The sequence below is a fragment of the Phyllobates terribilis genome, unplaced genomic scaffold (assembly GCF_046119375.1).
Source record: "Phyllobates terribilis strain yellow unplaced genomic scaffold, ASM4611937v1 Scaffold_1__5_contigs__length_1240528914, whole genome shotgun sequence".
Taxonomy (NCBI): domain Eukaryota; kingdom Metazoa; phylum Chordata; class Amphibia; order Anura; family Dendrobatidae; genus Phyllobates; species Phyllobates terribilis.
The window spans coordinates 356,215,663-356,231,560 of record NW_027362761.1 but is presented as its reverse complement, the minus strand read 5'-3'; the positions used below and the strand labels follow the sequence as shown (position 1 = coordinate 356,231,560).

General features: G+C 45.8%; 1 protein-coding gene across 1 annotated transcript in view; it reads right to left on the bottom strand.

Annotated features, from left to right (window-relative positions):
- Positions 1–13,055, bottom strand: part of VPS37B (VPS37B subunit of ESCRT-I) — a 39,320-nt gene extending 26,265 nt beyond the window's left edge. Inside the window, exon 1 of the mRNA XM_073676221.1 lies at positions 12,804–13,055. Coding sequence (XP_073532322.1) covers positions 12,804–12,908 — 105 coding nt within the window. The 5' untranslated portion in view covers positions 12,909–13,055. The remainder of the gene's footprint in view (positions 1–12,803) is intronic.
- Positions 13,056–15,898: the final 2,843 nt, after the last annotated feature.

Below are 15,898 nucleotides of genomic sequence, written 5' to 3'. Positions count from 1 at the left end.
GTACATCTGGATCGTGGGCACAGAGCCTAAGTAAAAAAAAAAAAAAGTCATGGGCTCCCACGTCATTTTTATAACCAGCAGAGAGAAAGCCGACCACTGGGGGCTGATATTAGTAGCCGGGGAAGGGGCCATTAGCCAACAATGTTCCCTGGCTATTAATATCAGCCCACAGCTGTTTGCTTAGCCTTTACTGGCTAGATTACATGGGGACCCCAGAAAAAATTTGACACGGGGACCCCCTATAAAATCTAACCTGAAAAGGCTAAACTAGACAGCTGCGGGCTGATATTAATAGTCAGGGAAGGGGCCATGAATACTGCCCCCTCCGCGGCTATTAATATCACTCCTTAGCATATTTAAATTAAGCATATAGGCGGGCATTTCTTGGCGTCCCCCGGATGCCAAGCCTAGAAAAAAGGATTTTATGAAAAACAATTTCACAGCCACAAGACTGCTAATATGGGCCCTACAGGTAAGTATAGATTCACATGTCTAAAAACCTGTATGCCCTTATTAGCGGTCTGGTAGGTCCCAAGGGGTGACAGATTCCCTTTAACGATTGTTCTATGTACATAGAATTCTGGTCGGCCTGTCTAACCAGGCTGTTTAATGGGCACAATTGCACAGTGTAAATGGGCCCTTAGAACAGAAATCAAAGTAAGCATTTCCTCCCACAGCAAGTTCTGAAAGGCAAAGAACTGCTTACATTTTGAAAATTTCCACTACAGTTTAATTAGGACTGTGGAGTCACTAAGCCAAACCTCCGACTCCCTCATATATGGCTCATGTTTAAGGGATAACTTTACTGTAGCACAGATTCATCTCAGCTAAAAGTCTAGACCCTTAGATCAGGAATAGGACATTTCATAACTTTCCCAAATTCTTATGAAAAAATATTCCCCACAAACTGCATTGAACTACTGTGCTGAATTTATTATATATTTTAGGAGTTGGAGTCGGTTCACAAATACCAACACCGACAAAATGGGCTCTGACTCAGTCTCCACAGCCCTGAGATTAACTTTATGTTTATGAGACAAGTTTAAAGGGACACCTGTAGTCTAGTTGCCACACACACGCATATGTTCATTTATAATTTATGACATGACATATCCCATCATGCAGCACAATATAACCTACTGTAATAATGTCTAAGTATTTCCCAAAGCACAAAGGGGATAGCCAGTGAAAATAAGTTATCATCTATCAACTGTATAGATAACCTACTGATCAGTGGGGTCCGACCGCTGGGACCCTCACCAATCAAATTGGGGGATTTTCATTCCCGACAAAAACTTCTATGCCTATTACAAAGTGTGTGGTAGGCCGGATGCCCTACCACCAGTCTATTCATTTTATATGGTACTGCAGGAAAAAGCCAAGCACAGCACTTGGCAGGTCCATAATGAATGAATGGAGCAGCTTGAGCTTCACCATTCTATTGTTACAGGGATAAAAGTAACCCATTCTGCCTATTGGTGCACATCTCAGCAGTTGGACCATCACTGAAAAAGCCATCGTCTATCCTGTAGATAGGCAATAAAAAGGTTATCCGGGGAAAACATGTTAAGGATAATTATGAATGCACGTTCCTAGTAAAAATTGTATTACAATAATTGTGCAATCTAAACATGCTCCGACAACCTGACAAACAAACAAAACGCTTGTTTGTGGGATGAAATGATCTTCTAGTTTGCACAAAAGGTCATAGTTCTCAGCAGCTCATAGAAATAAACAGGACCAAGAACAATGGCAGTCCATAGGCACCGAGCAATCTATTACAGAACGCTCAATGTGCATCCGAAATTGGTAAACTGTAAATGGGATATTAAGCACCAACCAGTGAACATGGTGATAGTCATTTAATGCTGCTCCACTCTCCAAAAACTGCGCCCCCCCCCCCCAAGCCCACACACAACACTTTTTCATAAAAGTGCATTATGGAGGCACATCAACAAGATCGGCTGCAAACTTTAGGTTCAAGCATTCCTTCATACACCTGCAACACACGTGAAATGTATATGACATGGTCACCAAGAGACTCAGAGTAAACACGGAAGGTGCTAATGACAGGACAGGCAAAGTAAAGGCAGGACACTGAAGAGCAAAAACTAGTATTCAAGGTCATCAAATATTGAAAGGAAAAACAGCCAATGTGCCGCAGTAATGGCCAAGCAGATTACAATAAAAGTTCATTAGATAGAGTGGCTGCCAAGTTTCTGATAGCAGCTGACCCTGAGTGGGCTGGGCATCATGTGATCTCGGATGATTGAGGATTGGGGAATTGTTTCAAGCAGACAGAAGGCTTCCACTTTTGTATAGCTACACATAGGGAGAGTTCATAAATTGCAACCATGTTGCCGACATGCAAAGTGTCACTGTTTGGAAATGACAGCAGCTGAAAGCACTTTGATCATTAATGGCCACACGGGTATGCAGTGAAATGGCCAATCAAACCGCTTTTAGCAGCTGTCATATACAAATCGAGCCCCTGAGCATATCTATGTCGTTCTCAGCCACATCATGCCTGCACCTTGCCTACAATAAGACTACAATGCATGTGAACACAGACCTAGCATGAGAGAAATGACAAAGTTATAACAACCATAAAGTAGTAAAATATGCACCACGCACGTATTCTTAATAAGGTCACTAGTGTTCACAGGGTGGAGAAGGTGCAGAATCTGAGATCCATAAAGAGACCAAATAAAAAAGTCTCCTGAGACAGAGGTGGTTTTCCTGGCTATTCATCCTTTAGATAGCCATAACCTCCTGTCAACAGCCATTTTGACCCCCAAAAATATATGTACAGACCGGTCAGCTGAGCATGCATGTCTTCTTAATAAGGAGAATAGAGTAGGCAGCTACCAGATTGTAGAGATCTGAGGTTGTGGGTTGTAAGTAATCACCTAGGCAGGTTAACGATGCAACAATATGTTATTGATCACAGCCATGGTAATAAACAATTCCAGGTAAATGGGCAAAAAAACAGTTCTCTTAGTCCTCAAATTCCCAACCTGGGTTCAGTAGTTCCACTGGCTTGGTATAAGGCCATACTCACTGTCTCCCAACTTTTAATTGGCCCACAGATTTCGTATCTCCAGCCAATATAGTCTGTAGCCACAGTCCATGATCCTCTAGACGGCAGATAAAACGATAAAAGCACATGTATCCAGTAGCAACAGTCTTTTTAAGAAAGTGTAAATCCAAATGACATAATCCATAATGGTAAACATGTTTATCCATTCATCCTACCAAGTCCACAGTCTCCATCCTCTTCCTTCAATCCTTCCACACAACTCTCTAAAACATGTCTCCACTTTCTTCCACTGGGATCAGTCCCCTCCCCCTTAAACATTCACTGTTCGCTAAAACAATGAAGAATTTTCTAGAAGCCTTCATCTGAGACTGCCTGTAAAACCCCCTTTGGTGACGGCTCCACTGTGACACAATCTACACTCACCTAATGAGATTATTGGCTGTTGAAACAATGGACTCCTGAGATAAAGATGAGATTAGTGGAATGCTGGACATTTTACAAGTGAATCTTACATACTGACAAGCAAAACTATAAAAAACATAACAAGTAAATCACTAACACAATAATAATATTGACGAAAATGGTGGTCCATGCTGGAAAAGTATCATCATCTTTAGTAAGTGGGCAGCTCCTCACACAGATATTTCTAGATTCAGCATATATTCAGAGAGAACAAAATCAGGTATGTTCAGATCTAAAATGCCAAATCCCCCTTTAACATCTGCCATCGAGGAAAAGCCATCATACAAGTTAGAAGGTCAGAAGGTAGAGGGTAATCAAAAAGAGCACCTTCTGTATTAGGATGTGGGTCAGGACAGAAAAAAGGAACAGACACTGCTGCTAGTGCGCCACTGTAGTTATCCTGGGACTTAAGAGTAATGTCAATCTTCACTATCTGACAAGGAGGCAAGAAGTGCTGCTGATGTTGTGGCCGCCTGACACGTTTTATTCTTTATTTATGATGCAAATGGCCACTTTCTGACTCTTCCCCAACAGATGACATTGAGGGAGACCTGGGAGGCCCCCATACATATCAGATGGGCTGGAGAGCTGTGCAGTCTGTGAGTAAGGGTATGTGCACACGTAGCGTTTTACAAGCGTTAATGCTGCGGAATTTCCGCAGCATAAACGCTTCAAAAACGCTTGGTAATCCGCCCCCCATGGTCCTCAATGACAAGCCGCACTGTCAATGCCCATGCTGCGGATTTTTCCGCAGCGTTTATGCTGCGCTCAAAAATCCGCAGCATGTCCATTAATTTTGCGGACACGCAGAGTAATCACCGCCATTGACTTGCATTGAGACGCATATAATCCGTGTCAGTACATTTGTACACACGGATTATATGTGTTTCAATGTGCGGATGGTACTCAAGTCTGGAGGAGAGGAGACTCTCATCCAGACCTGGGTACCATATAAACTGTAAAAAAAAAAAAGAATTCAAAATAAAAAATAAAGTTTATACTCACCTTCCGATGTCTTCCCGGTGTTTTGTCTGCTCCGTCCAGTCTCTTGCAATGCTCCCGCTGTTGTGAAGGACCTGCCATGACGTCACTGTGTCATGTGACCCATCACATGGCTCCATGACGTCACAGCAGGTCCTTCACACAACCGCGAGCCGCCCAACACACCGGATGCGGAAGAGAGAACACAGGGAGGACACCGGAAGGTGAGTATAAACTTTTTTTTTTTTTTTTTAACTAACTTGGTCACACTACTATAAATCCATGCCGGTTGCATGGATTTATAAAGTGTGAACAAGTTGTCAAGCACTTTTCCAAGTGATGCTAAAAATCACTTGGAAAAGTGCTTGATAACCCGCATGCAGAAATGCATGCAAAGACGCTTCACAAACGCTTCTACCTTGCGGGAAAACCGCATGTAAAAACCGCATGCGGTTTTCCTGCCAGGGAGAAGAGTAAAAAATATGCAGCATTTCTGCATCGTGGGCACATAGCCTAAAGCTGCACTAACAAGAGAAAGTGACTGACCTCTTTAAAACCCCCTTATACATTTAGAGGAAAATTGACAGTTTTTGGAGGAACCAGCCGACCTTCTGATACGTATGGGGCCTTCCAACTTTCCCTAAACGTCACAGCCAATGTATGGACAGATGTGCAGTCAGTGTGTGAGGAAAGTTGCACTAACAAGAGAAAGTGGCTGACCCCTTTAAGGCTAGCTAATCAATGCTAACATTCAAAAGATCTAGATTTGAGAGATTCTGGCATTTATATCAGCTTCAATAAATGACAGGAGGCATCAAAAACATCATAATTACCAATTTACTAAAGCAAAACTGTACACTATATAAACATTAGTGTGTTAAAAAGAGGAAAAAAGGAAGCAGAAATAGTAATCATTCAAAAAAAAAAAAAAGTGGAACGACTCAGCAACAGGTTTCAGGCACGCCTTCGGGAAATCACGGACAGAATACAACACTGGGAACAATGTCAACAGACAGGTTATGAAAGATGACAGTGTGATGTAAATGGGTCGCTGGCGATAAGACAGCATCAATAACAGTGAACCCGATTGTACGTCATCTGATTATTCACCTCTTTGCCCAACATACAAGTGTCTTTAGGACAGTGTGTAAGCTCCAGAATCCTACTAATGAATGGATGGCAAAGCAGAAGGTAAGGTGGAACCCTCATATTGTGCTGCCCTGTTTAAGAAAAATAAATTGATATACAGCATATTTAATTGGCTACCAGTGAATTTCTGGTATTGTTGCCAAGTGTGCTCCTCCTCATTGACTATACATGTGGTAGTATGCAAAAGTTTTACGCAGTTGTGAAAATTGTCAATGTAAGGCTGTGTGCCCACGATGCGTTTTTTAAGCGTTTCCGCAGCGGCAATAACGCTGCAGAAACACTTAAAAACGCATGGTAGAAGGTCTGCCATGTTCCCCAATGATAATCCGCTGCGGATTATAATTGTGGAAAAAAACGCAGCACTACCAATTATTTTGCGGAAGCACTGCGTTTTCGCCGCCATTGACTTGCATTGGAACGCACGGATTATGCATCACTGTATATGTACATGCCGAATCCAAGCGTTTCAGTGTTTGGATGGTACCTGGGTCTGGAGGACAGGAGACTCTCCTCCGGATCCGGGTACCATAGAACCTGTAAAAAAAAAAAGAATGCCGGCAGATCGCGATGGACTCAAGGACCTGCGCTGACGTCATAGTCATGTGACGGGTCACGTGACCGCTGACATCGGCAGGTCCTTCAGTGTACCGTGAGCTGCCGGCAAGCCAGGAAGGATGAAATAAAGACTCCGGAGGCCATCAGAAGGTAAGTATAGATTTATTTTTTAGTTTTTACCATTCTTTACAGTCACACTATATAAATTCATGACGTTTGCATGGATTTATATAGTGTGACCAAGTTGTCAAGCACTTTCCAAGTGATGCTAAAATCGCTTGGAAAGTGCTTGACAACCCGCATGCGGAAATGCATGTGAAGAACGCTTCACATCCGCTTGTCCCTGGCAGGAAAAACATGTACAATCCGCATGCGTTTTTTCTACCAGGGAGATGCAGAAACGCTCAGGAAAAATCCGGAGCATTTCTGCATCGTGGGCACTTAGCCTAAGACTTCTATTTTTTAATCAAGTAACAATATGCAAAATGAATGAAAAAAAAAAGATCTAAATCAAATCAATATTTGAGGTTACCGCTCTTTTCCGCATCAATACTTCTAGGTACACTTGCCCACAGTCAGGAATTTGATTATCATTGGTTACTTGTACTCCTGACTATAATACAACAAACAGGTGATCATGATCATTTTCATATGTGTGTGGAGACCGTCATTAACTGAAACAGCTGTGTAAGGAGGCTTAAAACTGGGTACCGAACAGCCAAACTCTGCTACAAAGGCGATGTTAAGTAAGATGGTTTCATGTTACAGGTCATACACTATGGCAAGAACTGAGCAGAGCAACAAGGTGGTTATACTTCATCAACCACGTCTCTCCCAGGCAAAGACTTCAAAGCAGACTAGTCCAGCTCTTTTGAAGAAGCACCAAAAAATTGGTAATATTGAAGAACATAGATGCAGTGGTCGACCAAGGAAACAGTGCCGCAGATGAAAGACAGAATGCTTACTTCCCTTCAAAATCACATGCCCAGCAGCACCATCAGCTCAGAACTAGCAGCAACCAATGGAACCCAGCTACTCCATCTACTGCTCGGAGAAGTCTTGACAGAAGTGTTCTTCATAGAATAATTACAGCCAAAAAGGAATAATTTCGATATGGTAATAAAGCTAACAACCAATCTATTTCCAAAAACATTAACCCATTCATGACCGTAGCATTTTCCATTTTCGTTTATTCCTCCCCTTGTTCCCAGAGTCATAACTTTTTTATTTTTCAGTCAATATGGTCATGTGATGGCTTATTTTTTGCGGGACGAGTTGTCCTTTTGAACGATATCACTGGTTTTACCATATAGTGTACTGGAAAACAGGAAAAAAAAATCCAAGTGCAGTAAAATTGCAAAAAAAAGTGCAATTCCACAGTTATGTTTTGGGTTTGGGCGGCGCTCATAGCAATCTGGCCATGACAACCAAAGAGGTCTGCTGCAGACCCCGGGGTGTCATGCCAACCCATCGGTGATCAGCGATCATGTGACGGGGTCACCAATGGGCGAGGTAAGTGACGTACTACAGGCGCAGCGCTGTTAAATGCCACTGTCAGAGACCGACAGCGGCATTTAACTAGTTAACAGCCGCGGGTGGATCACGATTCCACTCGCGGCTGTTGAGGGCACATGTCAGCTGTAAGGAGCCAGCGCTGAACCGGGGGTTATGACGTGGTGCGCACTATTACATACCACGTCATAAAGGGGTTGAGGTGCAGAAAAATGGCAGTAGGTGCTCTGGACTGATGAGTTAAAATTTGATATATTTGGTTGTAACAAAAGGCAGTTTGTTCACCAAAGGACTTGAGAGCGCTACAATAATGAGTGTCTGCAGGCAATATTGAAGCAGAATGGAGGTTCTTTGCAAGTTTTGGTTTGGAGCTAGAATTTCAGCAAATGGAGTTTGGGGATTTGGTTGGGATTAATGAGATCCTCAATGCTGAAAAATAAAGGCAGATACTTATTCATCATGCAATACCATCAGGGAGGATCTGATTGGCTCCAAATTTATTCTGAATGACGATGACCCCAAACACACAATGTCATTAAGAAATAATGAACAAGGAGTCCTAGAAGTGATGATATTGCTCCCACAGAGCCTTAATCTCAACGTCATTGAGTCTGTCTGCGATAACAGAGACAGAAGGTTTTGCACAAGCCTACGTCCACAGAAGATCTATGATTAGCTCTCCAAGATGTTTGGAACAACCACCATGCAGAATAGTACCTAGAATTGATGATGTTTTGAAAGCTAAGGGTGATCACACCAAATAATTGATTTGAATTATATTTCTCTTGTAGTCATTGACTTTCCATTTTATTAATTGATAAAAACAATTAAAAGGGCTGACCGGCCTTAGGATACAAGTCTGCAGTGACTGTTACTGCAGACTTGTGAATATTCACATTTCGCACTGTGAGGATTCTCCGGTGGCGGGAGCGGGCAGTCATTTGTATACTTCGGCCACATTCCAACTGGACATGTCCGGCCTCTCTCAATACACCGCAAACGCATAGTCGGCACATGACTGCATGTATGCAAATCACATACTCCCAGCACCAGAGCAGCCTCAAAGCGCGAAATGTGAAGGTTCACAAGTCGGCAGTAACAAAGTCACGGCAGACTTGTACCCTAAGGCCGGACAACCCCTTTAACACTTGTATTTTTTTTAAAACATTCTTACTTTGCAGTATTTTTTCCACACCTGGGTAAAACGTTTGCACAGCACTTCATAACGGTGAGAGATATGATAACAGATTCACTTTAAGCATCTGATGCAATAGCCAGTGTCAGCCTCAGTACAAGGCAAACCTGAGCTCATGCCAGGCATTACTTGGCTTCCCTAAACTTCCGCAAAAACTAATACCTACACAGTAAGAACAGCATAAAATGAATAACTAGCTCAAGTAGAAATGAAACACCAGGTGCATGCTGCCATCTAACAGCAGCAGCATAAACTAGGGGCAAAGACCCCAATCCCACTTGGCTCTTTACTGTAAATGAATATAAACACTGAATTATCTGAAGCAGAGCCCCAAGTCGTCTGGGTATTGGTATTCATGAGCAGAGTGCCTGACTCCTCTGATGTCATATCAGAAAGACAAACATTCAGCCAAAATCAGTAGGATAGCACCATATTGTGAAGGCGCAAAGTATATGACAGAAATGGTCATACATAATAAATTTATAGAAGTACTTCATGCAATTATTCCATTGGTAAAAAGGGTGAAAAAATAGTGAGGGTCAGACAGAAAAAAAAAGATTTGGGGGGGGCAACAAAAACAGCAGGAGGAGACAAGCCAGTAATTAGCAGATACAAAATGCAGTTTCATAGATAAGTATATGAAATACAAGCTAGAGTGGGACATCAATGTCAATAAAGTTATACATCATCTTATATCAGTGCCGAAAGAGGATCAATTAAATCAGAAGGCAAATAAGTAAATAAAGTACTTATATAAAGTTATCTATGGCTAGATGTCATATCAGGGTAGAGAAGATTGGGCATCATGGATTTCAATATGCCCAATCCTTTGTTCTAGTAGACTCAAGTCATTGCCAGATATGACTGGCAACAGACAACTAACATCTTCCTATTAAAAATATATGCATCCTTGGCCACGTGTGCATGTGAATTGCGGGCCTGGATGAAAAACTACCAGTCAAACAAGCATTTGGCTTACTACTATCGAAGGAGAATGGACCCCTATGGGCTCCAATCACACAGGATCCAAGGTTTGAAGCTGAAACCATTAGAGAACATGTGGGAAAACTTTTGGCAAATGGGGAGTTAATTAAAAAATATATATATATATATATATATATATATATATATATATATATATATATATATATATATATACATATACACACACGTGTAAATTCATACAAATGCGAGTGGCCAAAGTGAAAAGTAAGAATTAAACAGTCTCAATCCTTGTTACTGTAGAGCCGACAGTGCTCATCTCATCTATATAGGTCTCCGGAGAACAGCAGCACAGTCACCTGCGGCCTACAGGGCTTGCATTTAGTTAACAAGATTCCAGAGCCACAGACACCACAGTAATCCACACATTTATGGTCATAAATCATCCTAATAGCAGTGCTTCACATGGGAACATCAGTCACCATTTCCAGAATTCCATTGGCAGCTTTCCACATTGAGGCTATGTACCCACGATGCAGAAATGCTCCGGATTTTTTCCTGAGCGTTTCTGCATCTCCCTGGCAGAAAAAACGCATGCGGATTGTACATGTGGATTGTACATGCGTTTTTCCTGCCAGGGACATGCGGATGTGAAGCGTTCTTCACATGCATTTCTGCATGTGGATTGACAAGCACTTTCCAAGCGATTTTAGCATCACTTGGAAAAGTGCTTGACAACTTGGTCACACTATATAAATCCATGCAAATGGCATGGATTTATATACTGTGACTGAAAGAATGGTAAAAAATAAAAAAATAAATCTATACTTACCTTCCCGATGGCCCCCGCAGTCTTGCTTCCCTCCGTCCCGGCTGCTGGCACATCGAGGTACACTGAATGACCCGCTGACGTCAGCGTCGCGTGACCGGAAAAGCCACAGCGTTTTTGATGCATTTCGGTGCGTTTTTTCCAACGCATTGTATTGTAAAAACGCAGAGACCAAAAAGCACAAAGAATGGACATGCTGCTTCTTTTTCTGCACATGAAATTCAGTCAGGAAAAATCCTGATCATGTGCACAAAACTTGCAAAATGTCATAGGAAATCATGGGATAAGGTTTGCAATGCATTTTTGGCACATTTCTGCTTGGAAAAAACGCACCAAACAACACACTGTGTGCACATAGCCTAATAGCAACGTCTCCTGGGCAAAATGTAAAGGTGCAGAAATAAGGAAGAAGAAACCACAGACCGTCCTACACATCAGAGATACAAGGTATAATGGGTGCATAGAGATCGAGGAAGACCAAGTCATTGCCACACAACATCACACAGATATATATCTATCTCTGGGGAGGATTCCTGTCCGGAAGTGGTACTTTAGGACAATATGTACCACACAAAGCCAGACAGCGTACGCACCCCCTCCTCTCCCCTCCGTATACCGGCGTACGCACCCCCTCCTCTCCCCTCCGTATACCGGCGTACGCACCCCCTCCTCTCCCCTCCGCATACCGGCGCGCGCACCCCCTCCTCTCCCCTCCGCATACCGGCGCGCGCACCCCCTCCTCTCCCCTCCGTATACCGGCGCGAGCACCCCCTCCTCTCCCCTCCGCATACCGGCGCGAGCACCCCCTCCTCTCCCCTCCGCATACCGGCGCGCGCACCCCCTCCTCTCCCCTCCGCATACCGGCGCGCGCACCCCCTCCTCTCCCCTCCGCATACCGGCGCGCGCACCCCCTCCTCTCCCCTCCGCATACCGGCGCGCGCACCCCCTCCTCTCCCCTCCGCATACCGGCGCGCGCACCCCCTCCTCTCCCCTCCGCATACCGGCGCGCGCACCCCCTCCTCTCCCCCTCCGCATACCGGCGCGCGCACCCCCTCCTCTCCCCTCCGCATACCGGCGCACGCACCCCCTCCTCTCCCCTCCGTATACCGGCGCACGCACCCCCTCCTCTCCCCTCCGTATACCGGCGTACGCACCCCCTCCTCTCCCCTCCGTATACCAGCGTACGCACCCCCTCCTCTCCCCTCCGTATACCGGCGTACGCACCCCCTCCTCTCCCCTCCGTATACCGGCGTACGCACCCCCTCCTCTCCCCTCCGTATACCGGCGTACGCACCCCCTCCTCTCCCCTCCGTATACCGGCGGCGTACGCACCCCCTCCTCTCCCCTCCGTATACCGGCGTACGCACCCCCTCCTCTCCCCTCCGTATACCGGCGGCGTACGCACCCCCTCCTCTCCCCTCCGTATACCGGCGTACGCACCCCCTCCTCTCCCCTCCGTATACCGGCGGCGTACGCACCCCCTCCTCTCCCCTCCGTATACCGGCGTACGCACCCCCTCCTCTCCCCTCCGTATACCGGCGGCGTACGCACCCCCTCCTCTCCCCTCCGTATACCGGCGTACGCACCCCCTCCTCTCCCCTCCGTATACCGGCGTACGCACCCCCTCCTCTCCCCTCCGTATACCGGCGTACGCACCCCCTCCTCTCCCCTCCGTATACCGGCGTACGCACCCCCTCCTCTCCCCTCCGTATACCGGCGTACGCACCCCCTCCTCTCCCCTCCGTATACCGGCGTACGCACCCCCTCCTCTCCCCTCCGTATACCGGCGTACGCACCCCCTCCTCTCCCCTCCGTATACCGGTGTACGCACCCCCTCCTCTCCCCTCCGTATACCGGTGTACGCACCCCCTCCTCTCCCCTCCGTATACCGGCGTACGCACCCCCTCCTCTCCCCTCCGTATACCCACCCCACCTCCTACATACACAGCTATATACCCCCACCTCTTTCTCTCCCCTAGGTATACCAATAAATACCCCCCATGTACACCAGTAAATACCCCTATGTGGCTCTGCCGCCTCAGATCGTTTGTGTGACTATGGGGGGACAGAACAATGAGGACACCGCAGTGTCACCCCGGGGGCTCACGGTAATGTCCGGGCCAGGCTCCAGCACCCACCTCGTCCATCTCTTGTGCCATCTTCCCCAGTTTGTCGTCATCATCCAACAGCTCACTGAGCTGACTAGGAGACAAGTGGTTGAACTTGCTGCTATCGACAGCCATTGTTCCCGGAGCGGCTCCCGGGCTAGCTGTGCTCTGGCGGCGGCCTGCCTCTCCCCGGTCACTCAACGTTGGCCGCCTAGAATGGCGACGTCTCCAGTGGCCCTCCCCCCGCAGGAAAGGGCGTGGGTAAATTGTCGGCGGAGGGGCGTGGCCTCATTCCTAGTCACATGCTGTGTGCGTCACCAGACGTAGGATGGAAATAGTGAGTGTAAGGTCAGCTGTCCCGTGCGGCGGCGGCGACACCACGTTACGTGACGACGTGACGTCATCCACAGAGCACGAGATCAGCTGCTAAATAGGAAATGACTGCACTAACTAAAAGGCTCAGGGAGGTCACACTCCGGGATTACTGGGTGTGAGATTAAAGAAAAATGATATCTGGAAGAAATGGCGTCCTTTTTCGGCGCAGTTGTCTTTTCAGGAACATTTCTTGTGCGAGAATCTACTGTCTGTGATAATCCGTCATATTTCTTTGTCCCATAAAAAAGTTTTCCCTTCTCAGTCATTGAATGCAACTTTCTAAAAAGTCGCAATTCTCTCTCCAGCGTGGACCCCTGAGCCCTGAGAGAAGCGGCTCTGGATAAAGTGTGCTTCTTTGTAAGTGGTGGACGACCCCTTTATAATAACAGCCAGAAAATGATGGCTGCCGCTGCCCTCACGTTACTGCGCTGGGGAATGATGTGACTGCTGCAGCGGTGACCGGACGAAGACCAGAACCTGATCCTGTTACCTATTGGGTTGAGGAAAATGGGGGACAAGGAACCACTATGCCTGGGGTCATTAAAGGGGTTATCCGGCGCTGTCCACAGCCGCGCACTTCCCCAGCAGCAGTGAGCGATGTCGGTGAGGTTGTGACACCTAATGATGCACATGTGCGATACCTGATAGTCGTGCACACGTCTCACCTTGCAGAAGTGAGCACGTTTGGATATAACTCTCAATTTTGCACAATAGAAAGAGGAACAAACCATGCTGCAAATTTTGATCACACCTCCCTGCGCTGCAGATTCCAGCCCCCAGCTGCCTAGTTGTACCTGGCTGGACACAAAAATAGGGAGAAGCTTCACGTATTTTTTTTTTAAATTATTTCATGAAATTCATGGAATAATTAAGAAAAAAAGGGCTTCCCTATATTGTTGTGTCCAACCAGGTACAAATAGGCAGCTGGTGGTTGGGGGCAGCCCGTTCCTGCCTGCTGTACCTGGCTGGACACAAATATAGGGCGAAGCTCCACATAATTTTTTTTTAATTATTTCATGAATTTCCTGAAATAATTAAAAAAAAATTGACGTGGGGCTTTGCACTATATTTGTGTCCAGCCAGGTACAGCAGGCAGGAACGGGCTGCCCCCAACCACCAGCTGCCTATTTGTACCTGGTTGGACACAACAATATAGGGAAGCCCTTTTTTTCTTAATTATTCCATGAATTTCATGAAATAATTTAAAAAAAAAATACGTGAAGCTTCTCCCTATTTTTGTGTCCAGCCAGGTACAACTAGGCAGCTGGGGGATGGAATCTGCAGCGCAGGGAGGCCCAAGCTTTCTGCCCCCCCCCGCTGAAAATTGCAGTCCGCAGCCACCCCGGAAAATGACGCGTTCATAGAAGCTGGATGCTGTACCTGGCTGGCATACAAAAATATGGCGAAGCCCACGTCAAAAGTTTTGGGAAAAATTAATTAAAAAAGAAATAATAATTTAGGGACTGCATCTTTATTAACTCCTCAAATGTCATTTAGTGTTAAAATAAAGGATTTATTTAAAAAAAAATTGATGTGGGGCTTCGCCCTATATTTGTGTCCAGCCAGGTACAGCAGGCAGGAACGGGCTGCCCCCAACCACCAGCTGCCTATTTGTACCTGGCCGGACACAACAATATAGGGAAGCCCTTTTTAAAAAAAATTATTTCATGAAATAATTAAAAAAAAATTGATGTGGGGCTTCGCACTATATTTGTGTCCAGCCAGGTACAGCAGGCAGGAACGGGCTGCCCCCAACCACCAGCTGCCTATTTGTACCTGGTTGGACACAACAATATAGGGAAGCCCTTTTTTTCTTAATTATTCCATGAATTTCATGAAATAATTTAAAAAAAAAATACGTGAAGCTTCTCCCTATTTTTGTGTCCAGCCAGGTACAACTAGGCAGCTGGGGGATGGAATCTGCAGCGCAGGGAGGCCCAAGCTTTCTGCCCCCCCCCCCGCTGAAAATTGCAGTCCGCAGCCACCCCGGAAAATGACGCGTTCATAGAAGCTGGATGCTGTACCTGGCTGGCATACAAAAATATGGCGAAGCCCACGTCAAAAGTTTTGGGAAAAATTAATTAAAAAAGAAATAATAATTTAGGGACTGCATCTTTATTAACTCCTCAAATGTCATTTAGTGTTAAAATAAAGGATTTATTTAAAAAAAAATTGATGTGGGGCTTCGCCCTATATTTGTGTCCAGCCAGGTACAGCAGGCAGGAACGGGCTGCCCCCAACCACCAGCTGCCTATTTGTACCTGGCCGGACACAACAATATAGGGAAGCCCTTTTTAAAAAAAATTATTTCATGAAATAATTAAAAAAAAATTGACGTGGGGCTTCGCACTATATTTGTGTCCAGCCAGGTACAGCAGGCAGGAATGGGCTGCCCCCAACCACCAGCTGCCTATTTGTACCTGGTTGGACACAACAATATAGGGAAGCCCTTTTTTTCTTAATTATTCCATGAATTTCATGAAATAATTTAAAAAAAAAATGCGTGGAGCTTCGCCCTATTTTTGTGTCCAGCCAGGTACAACTAGGCAGCTGGGAGCTGGAATCCGCAGCGCAGGGAGGCCCAAGCTTTCTGGGCCACCCCCGCTGCAAATTGCAGTCCGCAGCCGCCCCGGAAAATGGCGCGTTCATAGAAGCGCCATCTTCTGGCGCTGTACCCAACTCATCCAGGGCCCTGGTGCGGTGGCTCACTGGGTAATAAAGGGGTTAAGGCCAGCTTGGCATTATCAGCT